Source organism: Marmota monax, unplaced genomic scaffold (assembly GCF_021218885.2).
Source record: "Marmota monax isolate L192 unplaced genomic scaffold, Marmota_monax_Labrador192_F-V1.1 WCK01_AAM20220418_F8-fsc00004, whole genome shotgun sequence".
NCBI classification, from domain to species: Eukaryota; Metazoa; Chordata; class Mammalia; order Rodentia; family Sciuridae; genus Marmota; species Marmota monax.
Genome location: NW_026692881.1, coordinates 33,140,546 through 33,158,839, shown reverse-complemented (window position 1 = coordinate 33,158,839; position 18,294 = coordinate 33,140,546). Strand labels below are relative to the sequence as shown.

Below are 18,294 nucleotides of genomic sequence, written 5' to 3'. Positions count from 1 at the left end.
AAAAAAAAAGAAAAGAATGAAGGAGATGTATAGGGAGAGGTGGTAGTTAGAGACTCACTCCAAGAAAATAATCTCAGATCCTGTACAATATCCACTTCCAGCTTTGGTCCCTTGGATTCCTTATATGCCTTTCCTGAGACAGGATCTCAAATTTTAACATGCCCTGTATTTGAGGCAGGAGGGCAGCGAATTCACCATGCTTTAAATTTCAAAACAGTGAAGCAGCTAAAAGAGGCTGTAACAACCTATGGTCCTCAAGCACCCTTCACTGTAAGCATGGTCGAATCCATTAACAACTTGAACATGACGACAGCAGATTGGGCTAATATGTGTAAAGCTGTGCTAAATGGAGGATAATACCTATCATGGAAGGTTGCCAATGAGGAATTTTGCAAGGAGACGGCTAGGCGAAATGCAGCAGCTGGTTATCCTCAGAGAAATCTAGATATGTTGTTAGGAGAGGGACCTTATGAGGATCAGCAGCAACAAATTGCATATGATCCTGGTGTATACGCACAAATTGCTGCAGATGCAGTTAAGGCATGAAAGACTTTACAAGGACATGGAGGTTTACAAGGTCAATTATCTAAGGTAATACAAGGAGCTAATGAACCTTATGCTGAATTTCTAGATAGGCTTATTCAAACAGCTACCAGAGTTTTTGGGAATACAGAACAAGCAATGCCATTACTAAAACAACTGGCTTATGAGCAAGCGAATCGTTGGTGCAGAGAAGTCATTAGACCATGGAAACATGAAGATTTAAACACATATATTAAATTATGTAGAGACATTAATGAACAAGAGCAAGTCGTGGCAGCTGCAGTAAAACAGGCTTTAGAACAAGGGCAAGTCGTGGCAGCTGCAGTAAAACAGGCTTTAGATGCCAGGCCAAGAACATGCTACAATTGTGAACAAACAGGACATTTTAAAAGGAATTGCCCCATAGGAGGAGGGTTTAACAAAACTAGGTATCAAAGGAGTAGAATACCGGGTATTTGCCCACGATGCCGTAAAGGGAGACATTGGGCTAATGAATGCCACTCTCAAACCACCATAGAGGGTACTCCATTATCAAAAAACGAACAAGGACCAGGTGTTTATCCACGATATCGTGGAGAAAGGCATCGGGCTCCATTGCCAAAAAATGGACAGGGGGGCCCAATGCTCCGGGGCCCAAAACCACAAATATACGGAGCACTGGAGGAACCCAGAAACCACATCAGGGTAGTGCCCAGGACACATTGTCCATCAGATCCCTCATCAGACAAACCAGAGGGAGTGCAGGGTTGGACATCTGCGCCTCCGCCAGAGCAGTACTAACTCCAGAGATGGGAGTTCAAATCATTCCCACAGGGGTAAAAGGACCTCTTCCCAAAGGAACAGTAGGCTTATTATTGGGACACAGTTCTTCTACTCTAAAAGGACTTATGATAAGTCCTGGGGTAATTGATCCCGATTATGAAGGTGAAATAAAAATTACAGCCAGTTCTCCAAAGGGTATATCAGTAATTTCACCAGGAGACAGAATAGCACAGTTACTAATAATACCCAGCCTACATGATAAATTTTCCAGTCATACTGTAGAAAGAGGTTCCAAGGGATTAGGCTCCACAGGTGTAGATTGGGCTATGCTGTCTTTAAATTTAGATTCTTGCCCCATGCAAAAACTAAATATTCAAGGACATGAATTTAATGGGCTACTGGATACAGGTGCAGACCTTAGCATCATCTCTCGTCAAGAATGGCCAAAACATTGGCCATTACAACAAGCCACTCAAACGCTTCAAGGCCTAGGAGTGGCGACTAATCCCCATAGAAGTGCAATGGTATTAGATTGGAAGGATCCTGAAGGATGTGAAGGAACTATACAGCCATATGTATTGGATCATCTTCCCATAAATTTATGGGGACGAGATGTCCTAGATCAATTAGGTTTGACATTAACAAATAACATCAACCAAAATGCACCCACTATTATGACTAGACAAGGTTTTAGGAAAGGAAAAAGATTAGAAAAACAAGAACAAGGTATAGCAGCACCAATACAAATAGATCAAGGAACGGACAGACATGGGTTGGATTTTCAGAAAGGGCCACTGAGATAATAAAATTTACTTGGAAATCAGAAAGACCAGTATGGGTTCATTAGTGGCCCCTGACTAAAGAAAAGATACAAGCATCCCATGACCTGGTCAAACAACAATTAGCGGAAGGACATATACAACCTTCTGTATCTCCCCATAATACTCCCATTTTTGTCATCAAAAAGAAATCTGGTAAATGGAGATTATTGCAAGATTTAAGAGCCATTAATAATGAGATGGTTATTATGGGACCTGCTCAATCGGGGATTCCTCAATTGTCTGCTTTGCCAAAAACTTGGTATGTTTTAGTTATAGATATTAAAGATTGGTTTTTTTCAATTCCAATTCATCCTGAGGATAGTCCACGTTTTGCATTTACTATCCCTGCACTGAATCATGAAGGTCCTGATCAGAGATATGAATGGAAAGTACTCCCTCAAGGGATGGCTAACAGCCCAACGATGTTTCAAATTTATGTTAACAAAGTACTCCAGCCACTTAGAAATCAAAATACTGAACTACAAATATTTCACTATATGGATGATGTATTATTAGCACACAGAGATAAAAACACATTGCTAGAATGTTATGCCACACTTACAAACTTATTAAAAAATAATAATCTAGAGAGAGCAATAGATAAAGTACAATTAAATTTTCCAATTAATTATTTAGGAGTTCTATTATCCTCAACCATGGTCCGTCCACCAAAAATTCAAATACGAGTAGATCAACTCAAATCACTTAACGACTTTCAAAAGTTATTAGGAGACATAAATTGGATAAGGCCTTATCTAGGTATACCAACAAGAGAGTTGGGACCTTTATTTGATATCCTAAAAGGTCCATCAGATCCAAATTCACCCCGCATGTTAACACCTGAAGCAAGAAAGGCATTAAAAATCATTGAAACATATATGGAAAATATGCATTTGGATAGAATTGATATAAGTTTGCCTTTATTATTTATTGTATTACCAACAAAAAACATTCCTACAGGAGTATTTTGGCAAGAAGGTCCATTATTATGGATACATTTATCTTATTCTCCTAACACTATTCTTACTAGGTATCCTGAGGCTGTAGGACAATTAATACTCAAAGGAATAAAAGCAGCAAAGGGAGTGTTTGGAATTTCTCCCAATAAAATTATTACTCCATATACTATGAATCAAATTGATGAGTTAGCTAATGAGTTAAATACTTGGGCAATAATCATGTGCAAATCTAATGTTTCATTTGATAACCACTTACCATCTAATCCTTTATTGTCTTTTTGGTCATTGCATCCTGTAATTTTTCCAAAAATGACAAGAAAAACACCTATTATGAATGCTCCAAATATATTCACTGATGGGTCAAATAATGGTACAGCAGCAATAGTTACACCTGATCAAACTTTTACATTTTTAGTACCCAAACAATTCCCCGTACAGGCCACCAAATGCTGCAGTCTGGCTGGGCACAATTGAGGAGCCACTTGTCAAAAGAAACGAACTTTATTTTTAGAACACACACACCAAACCACACAGCTCCTCAGGAAAACCTTCAGAGCCCAACTGCCACCACCCGCTTCCCACAAGCCTCTCAATCTCCCCCACTCCTCCTGCTCTTGAGGCCGATTGGCTGGGTCGTGTGGGCGGAGCCAAAAAAGTCCCCCAATGAGCAGCTCCATGGTCTGAAAGGGCGGGGAAACAGCCCAATGAGCATCACCACAGAGGAGCCAATCAGTTGGCAGCTAGAAGTTGCTGGGGCCACTGTGAGCCAATCATCAGCTGGCAGCTGGAAGTTCTAGCTGCCAACTGATTGGCTCCTCTGGTGATGCTCATTGGGGGACTTTTTTGGCTCCGCCCACGCAACCCAGCCAATCGGCCTCAAGAGCAGGAGGAGTGGGGGAGGTTGAGAGGCTTGTGGGAAGCCGGTGGTGGCAGTTGGGCTCTGAAGGTTTTCCTGAGGAGCTGTGTGGTTTGGTGTGTGTGTTCTAAAAATAAAGTTCGTTTCTTTTGACAGTAGCTCCTGAATTGTGCCCAGCCAGACTGCGGCACTTATAAAAAATTTGTTTTTGCTTAACCTGATATGTTTGAATCACAAAGAGAGTCTTGATAAAATAGTGGTATTTAATTTACTAAGAACCTTCAGGTATGTTATCTCATTTGGCACATAATACACTTCAGAAATAAAACAGTTACTTTTACTCTTGTACAGCTTAAGAAGTAGAGACCCTTACACTTTGAGGTCTGTCTTCCTGGTACCCAGTCACAACTTTGAAAAGAAGTCCAGGTTCTCTAGAAGAGGGAGAAGGACCCAGTGAGATGCCCTGTATGATGAGACCCATAGACAGGCCACATGAAGGCAAATGAAAGCAATCTGGGCAAACCCATGGCTGCTGCATGAAGGACCCCAATCAACAGAAGAGAAGGGCTGGGGATGTGGCTCAAGCAGTAGCGCGCTCGCCTGGCATGCGTGCGGCGCAGGTTCGATCCTCAGCACCACATATAAATAAAGATGTTGTGTCCGCCGAAAAACTGAAAAATAAATATTAAAAAAAAAAATTCTCTCTCTCTCTCCCCCTCTCTCTCTCTCTCTCTCTCTCTTTAAAAAAAAAATAAAGTAACAGAAGAGAAAAGAAGAATAGAAGAGTCACTTAATCAGACCACAGAATCATGAGACATTATACGTTGTTGTTCTTTTTGAGCCATAGCTTTGGGATGGCTTATTATATAACAACAAATGAAACGGGTAAGTTCCCCTCTATCACAAAGCTAATAAACGGAGCTTGAATCCTGGTCTCCTGACTGATTGCAGTGATTTATTCACTGCTCCAAGATGTGACTGAAATTACAGAAAAATAACTCAGAAGTTTCATACGTGTCATTTAAATAATAGAAAATGAATTTTAGCTCAGCACATCCAGCTGTAAAATTATCCTGTCAGCATGTAAATGAATTAAAATATATGTATGTAAATGTGGACAGGTAGGAGAGTGTTATTAAAATACTTAGCCTGGTTACAGAATGACTAAATGCTTTTCTCCTCTATGTTGAAAGAATTTTTTTTAAACCTACCAAAGACAGAATATACAACAATGCTCAAAGCAGTATTATTTCTAATAGAGGGAGAAAAAAGAAGACAACAATTCAATTACCCAATGACAGGAAAAAGGACAAATCATGATATCTTCATATAATAGGGAAAATACAGAATTCCAGTTTCATACATGAACATGAATAAATCTCAAAAATAAACAATAAAAGTAAAAGAACAGCCAGGCATAATGGCACATACCTGTAATCCTAGCTACTCAGCAGGCTGAGGCAAGAGGACCACAAATTCAGGCCAGCCTCAGCAACTTAATTACACCCTGACTCAAAATGAAAAAAGGGATGGAGATGTAACTCAGTGGTAGAACACTTGCCTAACAACGTCCCCAGTACAACAATGGCAGGGGGTAAGGTGAGAGGTGAAGAACATAAATAGCTTAATGTCCTTTATATAAAATCTCCAAAATACAAAAGTTAGCAACATATTTTTTAAGACTTAACATATAATAAAAGCAATAGTGAAAATCAAAGGAATAAGAACAAAATTCAAGATAGTGGGCTCTTGCCAGAATGGTAGTGTACACCTATAATTCTAGCTTCTCAGGAGGCTAAAGCAGGAGGATCACAAGTCTGAGACCAGCCTCAGAAATTTAGTGAGCTCTTGTTCCAAAACAAAAAATAAAAGGTGTTCAGAATGTAGCTTAATGATACAACCCCCACTTCTGGGTTTAATCCCCAGGACCACACACACAAAAAAAAGATAGTAGGTTCTCTTCAAGAAAAGAAAACACTTAAGAAAGACACAGAGAAGGCTCCAAAGACACTAGTCTTGCTTCATTTCTTACTTTGTATGGTACATATACATGCGTATTTGTAAAGATGACCTTAGGCCTTAGCCTAAGCAACTCCATTTTAAAACTCCACTTTGAAACCTGCAGTCTCACCAGGCATGCCTACGGAGCCCTCCAATATGATCATCATGCATAGTCCTGACATAAACAAGTCATTTCTCCCCTCCCTGACAAGCTCAGAGTGAAGTCTCTGTCATGTTGCCCTTGCCCTGATAAGGAGGAAAGGCAAGAAAATCAGGGTGGGGACCCCTAGACCAGATGCTTAACCCCAGGGCAAATGACCTCACCAAGAAATCCTGTGGCAGCTGATAGGGATTGAAAAGGTGGTTTAGTATAAATGATGGAGCAAATGAAGAGACATTCAGTCAGCCAACACTGATGCCCCTCTGCTGGAGAGCCTGATGAGGATCTGGACTGACATCCCAACTCTTCTCATCGTTTGCCTGATCCTCTGCATCTTCCTCACTGCTCTCAAACTCTACAGCCATATCTTGACCCTGGTGAGAAATGCAACTTCTCCCTATGACCCACTCTTCAACCGGCTGTCAGCTCCACCCCAGGAGAAACCCGCCATGGTCCCTTACCTGATCACCGTGGTCTGAGTGAGTCTGCATCTGCTGGACTTAGAGCCTAAGGCTTGAGACGTTAGATCTGGCACTTGAGATTAGCATGCAGAGGGAATGTCCATCATGAGCCTGTCATGATTAAGAGTGCTTGCAGTGTTTAGAATTAATCTAGAATTATTTGCTGTGGATTGATTATGTCTATTGCAGTGCCTAGCATTAAGGATAGTCATTTTTTTGATTAAGAACCTATTGTATTGAGTGATTTGAGTGAATAAATCATTGAAAGGGCAGAAGTGCGTGGACATTTTTTATTTCTCCCCCTTGACTGCGTAAGTCACACCTTTGCCCGTTGTGACAGTATTTTACAGCATTTATAAAATATTTAATAATAAAACCAAATCTTAAATCACAATCAAAGAATTTGGTAAAGGAAAATTAGACTGTCCCTGGAAATATGTGCTTTCTAATTAACAAAAATAAACCTAGCTTCCAAATACATAATATTTTTACTTTAAAAGAATAAAAGCCAGGTTCAATGGCGCATTTCTATAATCCCAGCTATTCAGGAGGCTGAGGCAGGAGGATCATGATTTCAAAGTCAGCCTCAGCAACTTAGCAAAGCACTAAGCAACTCAGTGTCTCTAAATAAAATATTTAAAAAAAGGGCTGGGGATACGGCTCAATGGTTGAATGCCCCCGAGTTCAATCCCTGGTACCCAAATAAATAAATAAGGTACGTTACAGAGATACGTAGTACTTCTGTTACACAGCAATAATGGCAAAGCCTCCTATAGTTCACAGCACATATTAAAGTTGATACCAAAGTTAAAATAGATATTTAAATATATTGCTTAAAATATTTCATTTAGCCTTTTTTATATACCCACCTATATAACACTTATATTTTCTCTTTTATTTATTTATTTTTTTATTAGTTGTTCAAAACATTACATAGCTCTTGACATATCATATTTCATACATTTGATTCAAGTGGGTTATGAACTCCCATTTTTACCCCGTATACAGATTGCAGAATCACATCGGTTACACATCCACGTTTTTACATACTGCCATACTTTGTGTGTGTGTGTGTGTGTGTGTGTGTGTCTGTTATATTCTGCTGCCTTTCCTATCCTCTATTAACACTTATATTTTCTCACAAACAAAATTCCCTCTGAACCCAAGAAACAGGTTCCTGCCTTTCCAGGTGAAGCCCTGGTGAATGGCCTAAACTCTCCCTAAAATATCCCTAAAAAGACCACACTGCATACTGAGAGACCCATTCTCTCCCCTGGCTAGAGATGACTGTATCAGGAATAGGCAGCTGACCCAAAGCAGCTGATCACAGGCTGCTGCCTCCCTACCTCTCCAGATTTATTCCTACTATTTTCTCCCTTGAAGTCAATGTACTTGCTACATCTTTCCCGCACAGAACCCATTACAATTCTCTATTATATATTTATTTCAGTGATTTATGTCTTTCCTAAATTTAGCTCCATCAGGGTAGTGAAGGGTCAGTTTGTTCATTATGTCACACCAACTACCATTATCCCTGAGACTTAGTAGGTATTCTATGAGTTTTTTTTTTAAACCAAAAGAATGAAAGCCTCCATTTCTCTACCTCCTTTTCTTTAAAGCTTTATTTTTATTTCATTAAACTTACATAGAAATACCCACATTGAACACTCAAAATCTACTCATGTAACCTCAAAAAGGAAAATGTCACAGAATGCCACATTAAATTTGCAAGTTTAAGAAGATTATAGAAACATACCTGAATGAAGTTGAATTTTCCCAATAACACCTTCTACCAACCCCAAACAAATGGGATTCCAGGCAAGAAGTAGATCAGTAGCTAAAATAAAATAAGAAGCAGTCATGAGAACATATCACCAGAAAAATATTAAAACAATATATTTAGCAGTATATTTAAAAAGGATTGATGTTCCCAAAAAAGCAGTTATAAACATCCAGCACTGAATTCATTATCATAAAGCAATTTGTACAAAGCATTAAATCTGAGGCCTGAATAAGGCTTCTGATACTAGGAGAGTTACAAGGGGAGAATTGACTTGAAAAATACTACCCAGATGGAATGCAGTATCTTGGCGCCCTACAGTGGAGGAAAGAGGCTGCTACAAGAGGGCAAACACAAGGAACTGCTCAGTCCTATAACACAGTTCCAGTCCCAGTTCCAAAGATAAGGCCTGGAAAACCACCATAGCACTGTCTACTTACTGAATTCTACTCTGCTAAAAACTTTCTCCAAAGGTGCTTACACCAAGCAAAGAAAGTCACTCCTCTTTTAAACAACATCTAAAGCATAAACACTTATTGAGTGCTCCCATGTGCTGGGTATCTCCATCAGGGTTCTTCATCTGAACCAGAAAACAGATCTCAATGATTTAGGTGACTGTGTTCTCATTTCTCTCATATGAGAATTCAATATCATGTAACTGGTACCATTCTACATGCACAGGAGAGAAGCAAATTCATTACACACAAAGGATGCCTAAGGATGACGGGACTTAATTCTCTTGCAGAACCCATGTTGCAAAAGGCTGTTATGTACATGGTGAAAAATGTTACATCTGTGGTAGTTAGCTCAACAGCTGGAAAATATTAGCAAGAAAACAATATTTCTCTTTGCAGAAAGTTAAAATTGCACTTCATTTATTACCATTTATTTTACCAAATAAATTTTAGTTTTATTTTAGCGAAACTAATACTTGATCTGTAATTCACAAGACAATCATACATTTAAAAGCTAATTTAGTCTCCGAATTTGTTTGAACTTTGACTACTGTATCTTGAATGTCTTTATTGTTACATTCAATGAGAGGCAAAAAGTTGACTTCAGCGGGTTTTTTTAATTTTTTTTTTTTTTTTAGTTGTTGATAGACCCCTATTTTTATCTATTTATTTATATGCAGTGCTGAGAATCAAACCCAGTGCCTCACACATGCCAGGCAAGTGCGCCACCACTGAGCCACAGCCACAGCCCCGCAACTTCACTTTTTTTTTTTTTTTTTTGGTTAAAGAATTGATTTTTTAAAGTTGTTAGATATATATTTTCATGTTCAATCCATAAACTTTATGAGTTAGGTATGAGGAGTCCCACTTCACATATGAGGAAATACATATTTTCAAAACTAACAGGGTAAAGTCAAACAAAGGATGGGGGCACTCTACAAAAGCAAGGTCTTCCTGAGTCAGGGCTGTGTTCCAAACCAACCTGCTACAGTGCCACACTCAGAAACTTCAAGAAATTTTAAGTAACATTACAGAAATTATCATTCCACTCCTCTCCACACCACTCAGAGAAATTTATTTTGCTATATTTCAGATCACATGGTTTGTATGCCAACCCACAATACTATAAACACAGTATTATAATGTTATAAGTATTATTTCACAAATACAGTATTTTCTCAGTTCTTTGAAATATTCTTCAAATTGAAATTTCATGGTGTCATAACTTTACTCTTAAGAAAGTATTACCTCACTCTTGGGCATTTAAGTGATTGCAAGTTTTACCCCTGTTACAGAAACACTATGATAAATAATTAATTTTATGCAGATATGTTATTTTCCTCCCTAATTAACAGCTTTAGGACAGATTACTAGGAATGAAATCAGTAGGTCAAAACACTTTAAAAAAATGTAAAGTTCTCAAATATTACCTAATTGCTTTCTACAAATGTTATACCAAGTTGTATCTTCAAAAAGCATAAAAAAATGCTTGTTTTAAAGTACTCTGGTCAAAATTTTTAAATTTTGCTAATTTGGTGGAATCCACCACTTAAAATGATGTTCATTTTCTTTCTGTTGTGGTAAGATTAAACATTTAACTATAAGATTGCTTATGTTTTTTTCCTTCTACTATGATTCCCTTGTCCATATCTTCTAATAATTTTTCTTTATATTTCTTTTGACTCAAAAGCTCTTTGTATATTCAGGACTTCAGGAGAAAAAGATATAAAAAGCCAGAAGCAAACATGAGAGTCAGAAAAAGATATGAAGATGATATGCTGCTGATATGAATGACAGAGGAAGAAACTATGAGCCAAAGAATGTAGGCAGTCTCTTTAAGCTTAAAAGGGAAAACAAAGAGCTATAAATGAAAAGAGACATTTATCCAAAAAGATTAATAAAAATTGACAAAATTAGTAAGATGGGCAAAGAAAAGGAGAATAATGGAGTCACTAAAACCATCTTGTGGCCAATATGCTGAGGTCAGAGGGGAGAAATAAAACAAATCTAACCCCTTGAAAATATCATGGAGTCTCTGAATAAAGCAACTCTAAAATCACCTTGTTTGGTTTTCTTACTATGTAATAAAATTATGATAATAAAATTATGTAAAGGAAAAAAAGACTTCAAATCCTTGACATGTTTGCAAATATGTTCCATTTTAATTTTTTATGGAAATCTACCATTTTCATTATTTTTAGGCTTAAAGAGGTATTTGTTAATTGATATCAAGTATCTATTTTTCTCATGTGTATGCATGGCAGTGTGTGTATGCAAGTGCTGGGGATTGAACTCAGGGCCTCACACATGCTGAACAACACTCCACCACTGAGCTATATCCCAGCACTTACTGCTTTTATCTGTTATTTTTTAAATATTTAACTTTAACTCCAATAGTGAGCCAGAACCCCTGAATCAGACAGGCCACGTCTCAATGTCTGTCAACACAGATATTTGTGCTAAGGAAAGAACTCAAGATCTCCTAATGGTGCCACTCTGATCTTCAACAGTTATAAGAGCTCTAGGAATAGGAAGGAGGAATAAAAAGTTAGAGCCAAAGTAGTTGGGAACAGTTACACAGAAATAGATCTTCAGGCATAATAAGGAAAGCAGCAAGAATAATAATGCAGAGAAAAGTATAGGATATTTTCTGAAATTTGTCCCATCATTAGGAGAACACATATCAAATACTTACCAGGAACCAAACACTGTATCAGGTTAAGATGATAGAAAAATAAAGGAATGAACGATCTAGATAACAGAAGACCAGCAGACACAGTAGAGACTTGAATTCATAAGACTGTAAACTGAGGCCAATTATGGTAATGAATCTGAACTTTCTGGCAAGCAGATAGTGACATAAATAAAACAAGATTACAACCAGGGATTATATCCCAGATGACATAATGATCCTCAACTGAAAGTCAGAGTTTTCAACTGTTTGAGGTCCATCATATGAAATACTTTGTAAATCATGACCTAGTAAACACATACACATCCATACCTATGTACCAGAAACAAAGTTTCATGAAATGATACTTGAAAAAAAGTAAAGACTGGAAGCAGGGAAAAATAGCTGTGTTATTATTGCAAAATCTTGGCTTGCAAGGACATGAAATGTAACAAAAAATGAGTTTGGGAAATGGGTTGTCAGTGGGTGAAGAATGCAGAAGAGGAGATTAACATAAAACTCCTCAAAGGAAGCTATGGGAAGGTCAGGAAGAGAGGAAATATCTTAAAGATGACTCTGAAACATGTATTGTCTCCTGAGTGGGTGAAGACACAGGCAAGAAGAACAAGAGGAAGCAGGGCAAAAAGGACAGGGTCTACAGCAGCTGAAGGAAAATAAAGGTGAGAATCTCCTAATTCAATGGCCTTTTTGCATCTTTGGCATTTTGAACCACGTAAAAACATCAACCATTCAAAAAAATAAGATTTTAACTTTAAAAAGTAAACAACCATGCTGTAGTCTAATGATTAAAAATAAATCACTGATGATGTCTGAAATCCAGAATAAAAACCATTAAAACCCACTAAGACTGAGTTCATGATGGAATGGTCAAGGAAAAATGTCTAGATATAAAATGAGGGGAGACACTGAAGGAGGAAAAGAAAGCAGAGGCATGGTGGCACACGCTGTAAGCCAGCCGCTGAGGGGGCCCAGCTGTGGTGGAAGCCAGCCTCAGCAATTTATTTATTTTTAATTTTTTTACGTTATCTTGAGTTATAATTGTCTGCTTAATGTAATTTTAAGCCTCGGCAATTTTGCAAGACCCTGCCTCAAAAAAACAAAACAAAAAAGTTCTGGGGATGTTGCTCAGTGGTTAAGCATCCTTGGGTTCAATCCCTGGTACTACAAAAAAAAAAAAAGAAAGAAAGAAAGAAAGCAGGCAGAGATGATGAAATTAAAAGTACAGGTGTAAAATCTAACCTTGAAATAGAGGAAAGATGTTCTTTTTTTTCTCCTAAGTTTGGAAGATAGACTAAATATAGAAATGGAGAAGAGAAGCAGATGAACATATCAGATGGCCTTGACTCAGTAAAATTAGAGGAGTCAAAGTTTTATCAAGGGTAAGGACAGAATGGTGACCCTGGACCCTGGAGGCTTGGTAAGAGGGAAGTTGGAAAGTCAGTTTGTAAATATTTAATGTGTGCTTATATAGTGTATTTTTAAACTGTTTTCAAGAATAAGGGTATTAATCCATTAATGTGTCATTAAGTCAGTCATGGTGGCACACACCTGTAATACCAGCTACTCAGGAGATTAAGGGAGGAGGATAACAAGTTCAAGACCAGTGTGGGCACTTAGTGAGACCGTCTCAAAATAAAAACAGCTGGGGGTATATCTCAGTGGTAGAGCTCTTGACTAGCATGAATAAGGCCCTGGGGTTCAATCTTCAGTGCTACAAAAAAAAAGAAAAGAAAAGGGTCATGAAGTCAATTTTGTGTACTGAAATAAGCATTAATACTAACAGAATAGAAAACAGAAAAGCTGCATAACAAAAGAAGTCATATCATTCATGAAACTTTTGTTTACATACATGTATGTATTCACCAGATCATGACATTAAAAAGTATTTCCTACTCTGGACTTCAAACACAATTTTGAGTGAGGGTTCATTAACCTTGTAAATTATTTTGTTCAATTCTTCTATGAACTCGCTAATTTTTCTGACTGCTTAACCTATTATTTTTGAGAGGTCTTATTTTTTAAAAATTCATACTTTTTGTATTTTTTCCTTCTTGATTTTTACTTTATATCTTTTGAGACTAGCTGTCAAGTATGCAGAGATTCAGGAATATCATATCTTCCTGGTGAACTGCTTTATTTAAAAGGATGTAATAAATGGAAATTGTATTCCAATGCCATTTTTTCAAATAAGTCTTTGCTCTCAAGACTAGTCTATTAATATGTGAAATAAATATATTAGATATTGAAAAAGGATAAATATGAACATTGCTAATTGAAGGGAAAGCAAGGAACTCTACGGGTAAGCAAGAAATGAAAGACGGAGACCAGGCAGAGCTGACAAATAAACTCTTGTGTGTATCTCTACCTGGTCTCCATCTTCCATTTCTCGCTTACCCCGTCTCTCGTTCCTTGCTTTCTCTTCACTAATCCAATGGTATTCTCCTCCCACAACCTTGAGAATTAAGTCCAAATTCATTGGCAAGGCTTGTCAAACCCTGCTAGGCTACAGCTGCCCACTCTCCTCCACTCTAGCATCTTATGGAATGATGCTCCTCACCCACTTCTGCCTGCTCTTTATTCCAGCCTCAGAACAAGGGTCATTGGTCTTCCTGGTCACATTCCTCTCTCCACCCACCCAGTAGGGCTGACCAGACTCTCTTGTTGGCTCCCCTGAACCCAGTACAAATTTCCATCTCAGCATCTTCATTGTTGTTTTTTGTTGTTGTTTGGGTTTTTTGTTTTTGTTTTTAGTGTTCCTAGTTATTCACTCGACTGAACAGAAAGTCGTCAAGAACAGGGAACTCACTGAGACCTGTTCTATGTTCAGCTTTATGTTACCAGTTCATGGTACACAGTAGCCTCCAAAATGGATGGGTTATCATTGTATGACACAGAAAGAAGCAAACTGAAGTCAGATAATTTGTATGTAACCAGGTTGGAAGTTTACTATTTAAAGTAGGAAAAGTTAAACTCATCCAGTCTATTTCAGATAAGGGACATTGAGGCTGGTAGAGATACAATGACCACTCATCACTACTGAGTTTGTTATCATCAGAACAAAATTTCCCACTCTCAGTCCAGGATTACTCTTCCTAACACATTTCTAACACCATCAGTTTTCCCACCAAATATTCTCTGGTGTTATACTCTCATATTTGCATGGGGCTTTCGGCTCACCATCATCATTCCAGCTGCCTATGCCAGAACCTAGGAGACACCCAAAATGACTTTTTTTAGTACTGGAGATTGAACCCAGGGGCATTGTACCATTGAGCTACATTCTTATTCCCTTTTTATTTTGAGACAGATTTTCACTATGTTGCTGAGGGTTTCACTAAATTCTTGAGGCTGGCCTCAAACTTGCCTCAGCCTCTGAAATCTGGGATTACTGGCATGGGCTACCACACCCATCTCAAAATGCCTTTCTTGCTCACTAAGTCCTACTGATTGTATCTCATCAATATCTGATGAATATTCTCTCCACCCCTAATATCACTATGCTAGCTCAGGGACATAACCTTCACCCTGTGGATCAAAAGAGATGTTGTTGTTGGCCTTCAACAGACTGCTTGACACACAACAGGCACTCAAATACTCGTAAATGCAAGGGGAACTCAACACTTTGGTACTCCTGACTCCTGCTGAACCAGAAGTCATATTGTAGAGAGCCATGAGAATGAGGCTGAAGAATTAAAGTGACCAACTCAAGAGGACAGGAGTTGTTTCCTCCAGAAAGGTCAGATTTACACTTGAGATAGAATACCAGGACAAGTGTGAACAGGATGGATATGAGAGGGCAGGTTTGAATCCAGAGTTTACTAAATAAATGAATAAAACTAATAAATGAATAAACTAAATAAATGAATAAAAATAAGCAAAGAGGACTGGGCTTGTGGCTCAGCAGCAGAACACTTGCCTAGCACATGCAAATCAGATGACAAATAAGAATGGGCAGCGTGGCCTGGGGCTGACTCTAGAATGGAAAAGCTAGACAGAATCAAGATATTCAGATATAACATGGACACAGACTGTGTTTGGTGTTCTGGGCCGAGAATCCTAGCTCCACTGAAATCTCCGAACCCCTCTCAACTTCAGTTTCCTCTTTTGTAAATGGGAAGTCCATTTAATTTACAGGGTTTTTCTGGAGCATTAAATAAATTGTATGAAATACTCAGTACAATGTCTGTCACATAATAAATATTAATAACTCTCAGATCAAGGTGGGATATGTGTATGCTATTTAAAACTCAAGGTTCAATCGATTTTTAAGGTTTTACATATGGCTTTAAAAAAAAGGTATGAAATTAAAAAAAAAAAAAAAAAACTTCAATATGCTTTTTATTTATTAAACCTTATGGTAGGACCATAATTCTTGGAAGCTTTCTCAGAATGATAAACACTTCATGGAAATATGCCTAGATAACGCCTAGATATACACCAGAACTCTATTTCCTCAGAATATAAAACACTGTGCTGCAGTTCTGATGTAGCTTAAAACTGGTCATACAGTCTCAGTCCCAGAATTTGGATACAATTCTGGTCCAAATGGCAAATTAAGCATGACCGCCAGCTTTCTCTCTTCTCCCAAGCACTAGATGGATGAGAAGGAAAATCTAGAAGAGGCAGAGTCTAAAAGGAGGAAAACTTTCTTGGGAAAGATATGGATATTTACATATGATCAGTTGCATATGTGAAAAATACAAAGTGGGTCCTAAGTTTGATGAAGACATTGTGTAACTTTTAATCAGCAACAGAAAAATACCTGACAAAATTTGATCTATCTAATGAAAGATAAGGAAAGCTGGCAGAGAGAGAAAAAGCATGATAAATAGAAAAGATAAAAGTTAGAAATTAGCCAAGTATGGTGGCACATGCCTGTAATCCTAGCAACCTGAGCAGGAAGATCACAAGTTCAAGGCCAGCCTTGAGTATGTATAAACTTGGCTGTATAATCGATGTGGATTCTGCAATCTGTACACGGGGGAATAATAAGAATTCATACCCCATTTGAAACAAATATATGATATATGATATGTCAAGATCAATGTAATGTTTTGAGCAACCAATAAATTTCTGATGCTTAAAAAAAAAAAAAAATCCAGAGATCACCAATAAACAATTTGAACCTACAAAAAAAAAAAAGGCCAGCCTTGGCCAACTTGGTGAGACCCTATCTCAAAATAAAAAGCTTAAGGGTGTAATTCATGGCAGGGCATCCTTGGGTTCAATCCCCAATATTTCTCACATACATACATATACACACACACACACACACACACACACACAACTTACAATGTAAACAGTTTCAACTAACCAAGTAAGAGACTATTGAGTCTCAACTCCTCTTACCGTTTATTTAATTACATGGCTATTTTGTTTACCACTGTACACTCATTCAACAGTTAGTAAACTAAATAAATGAATAAAAATAAGCAAAGAAGACTGGGGTTGTGGCTCAGCGGTAGAGCGCTTGCCTAGCACATGCAAAGCCCTGGGTTCGAGCCTCAGCATCACATAAAAATAAATAAATAAAATAAAGGTTAAAAAAAAGCAAAGAGTAAAAATAGATTAATCCTACCAATTGTTTATCTTCATCAATTTGTAGTAAGACTAACATCTTAAGTTTCATTTTGGCTTTTGGGGGGTTTTGTTTTGTTTAGTTTTGGGCAGTGGTGGGATCAAATCGAGGACTTTGAACATGCTAGGCAAGTGCTCTAACATTGAGCTATATCCCCAGCCCTACAAACATTTGCCGTTTGGTAAGTACAACAAATGATAAGCATGTGATTTATCACAATAAAAAACAACTAAAAATTCTGGGCAACTTTAAATTACCTTGTATCTCTAGTAGGTACACATAACTTCTCATATCAATGACACAAGAGACACAAGAAAGGTAGATCTGAACAGGGCACTATAACTAATCCAAGAAGGGAGGCTTGGTGCATTGTCTGAACACCCATGACTTTCCTTTCTGGTATACTACGTGGCACATAACAGACACTGCAAAATATGTCTGTGTGCATGAATATATAGATGATTTTAATCTACTACTCTTCACTAAAGAAATAAAACAAGTTGGCATTAGAAGAATCTGTATAGAGGACACATGTAGATATTAGTCTAGGCATATGCAGAAACTAAACTTAGTAGCTGACACACTGTCCATGATATTAATGGCTACTCAGGGGACAGAAGGCTTTGGAATGAAGTGACCAGTGTGCTTCCTTCCACAAACAACAAACAGGTAACTGAACTACTCCAAAAAAGGTACTATTTTCTAACCTTTCCCTCAGCAGATATATGCTAATATAGCATATAAATTCAAAATGGAAATATTTTAAATTCGAAAGTAAGTTTTAAAATTTAAGTTTATCAAGTTATCAAGTTAGGAGTAGAGTTGCTTACAAATTACAAAAGTACAGCATTTTAGAAATAATGCCAAATTGTAATTAGTGAAATAATAAAGCAACATACACTCAAAGTCCTAAGTACTTGTAATGAGCCTAATTGTTTGACTCATTAGATCAACATTTCCACTCTTCAGATCTATTTGGCAGCACAGAACTTCTATTTTCATATGCCCTCCTCTTTCTGGTACATAAAAAACAAGTGATTAAGTACTACTGTGTGCCTGTGCAGAGAGCATGAGTCATTCATTCCAAGATCCCAGAGTGAAGGCACTCCCTCAAACCAAGAACAAGCTTGGGTTTTACACAGCTAAAATTTATAGACAGTTTCACCTGTGTCTTTAAAAAAAAAAAAAAAAAACACTTGCCAGCGTATGCATAAGTAATCAGACTC

General features: G+C 37.7%; 1 protein-coding gene across 7 annotated transcripts in view; it reads right to left on the bottom strand.

Moving 5' to 3' along the window:
* Inpp5f (inositol polyphosphate-5-phosphatase F) overlaps nt 1-18,294 on the bottom strand; it is an 87,059-nt gene that overhangs the window by 57,622 nt on the left and 11,143 nt on the right. For 4 of the 7 annotated variants that reach the window (XR_009227340.1, XM_046450281.2, XM_046450280.2 and 1 more), the window contains exon 2: nt 8,320-8,400. Coding sequence is in view for 3 of the 7 variants with exons in the window: in XM_046450281.2 (XP_046306237.1) it covers nt 8,320-8,400 (81 nt within the window). In the remaining 4 variants the exon portion in view is untranslated. Of the gene's footprint in view, nt 1-6,563; nt 7,259-8,319; nt 8,401-13,038; nt 13,202-18,294 lie in introns of those variants that run through there. The other 3 variants (XM_058581341.1, XM_058581340.1, XM_046450278.2) reach the window with 2 other exon arrangements.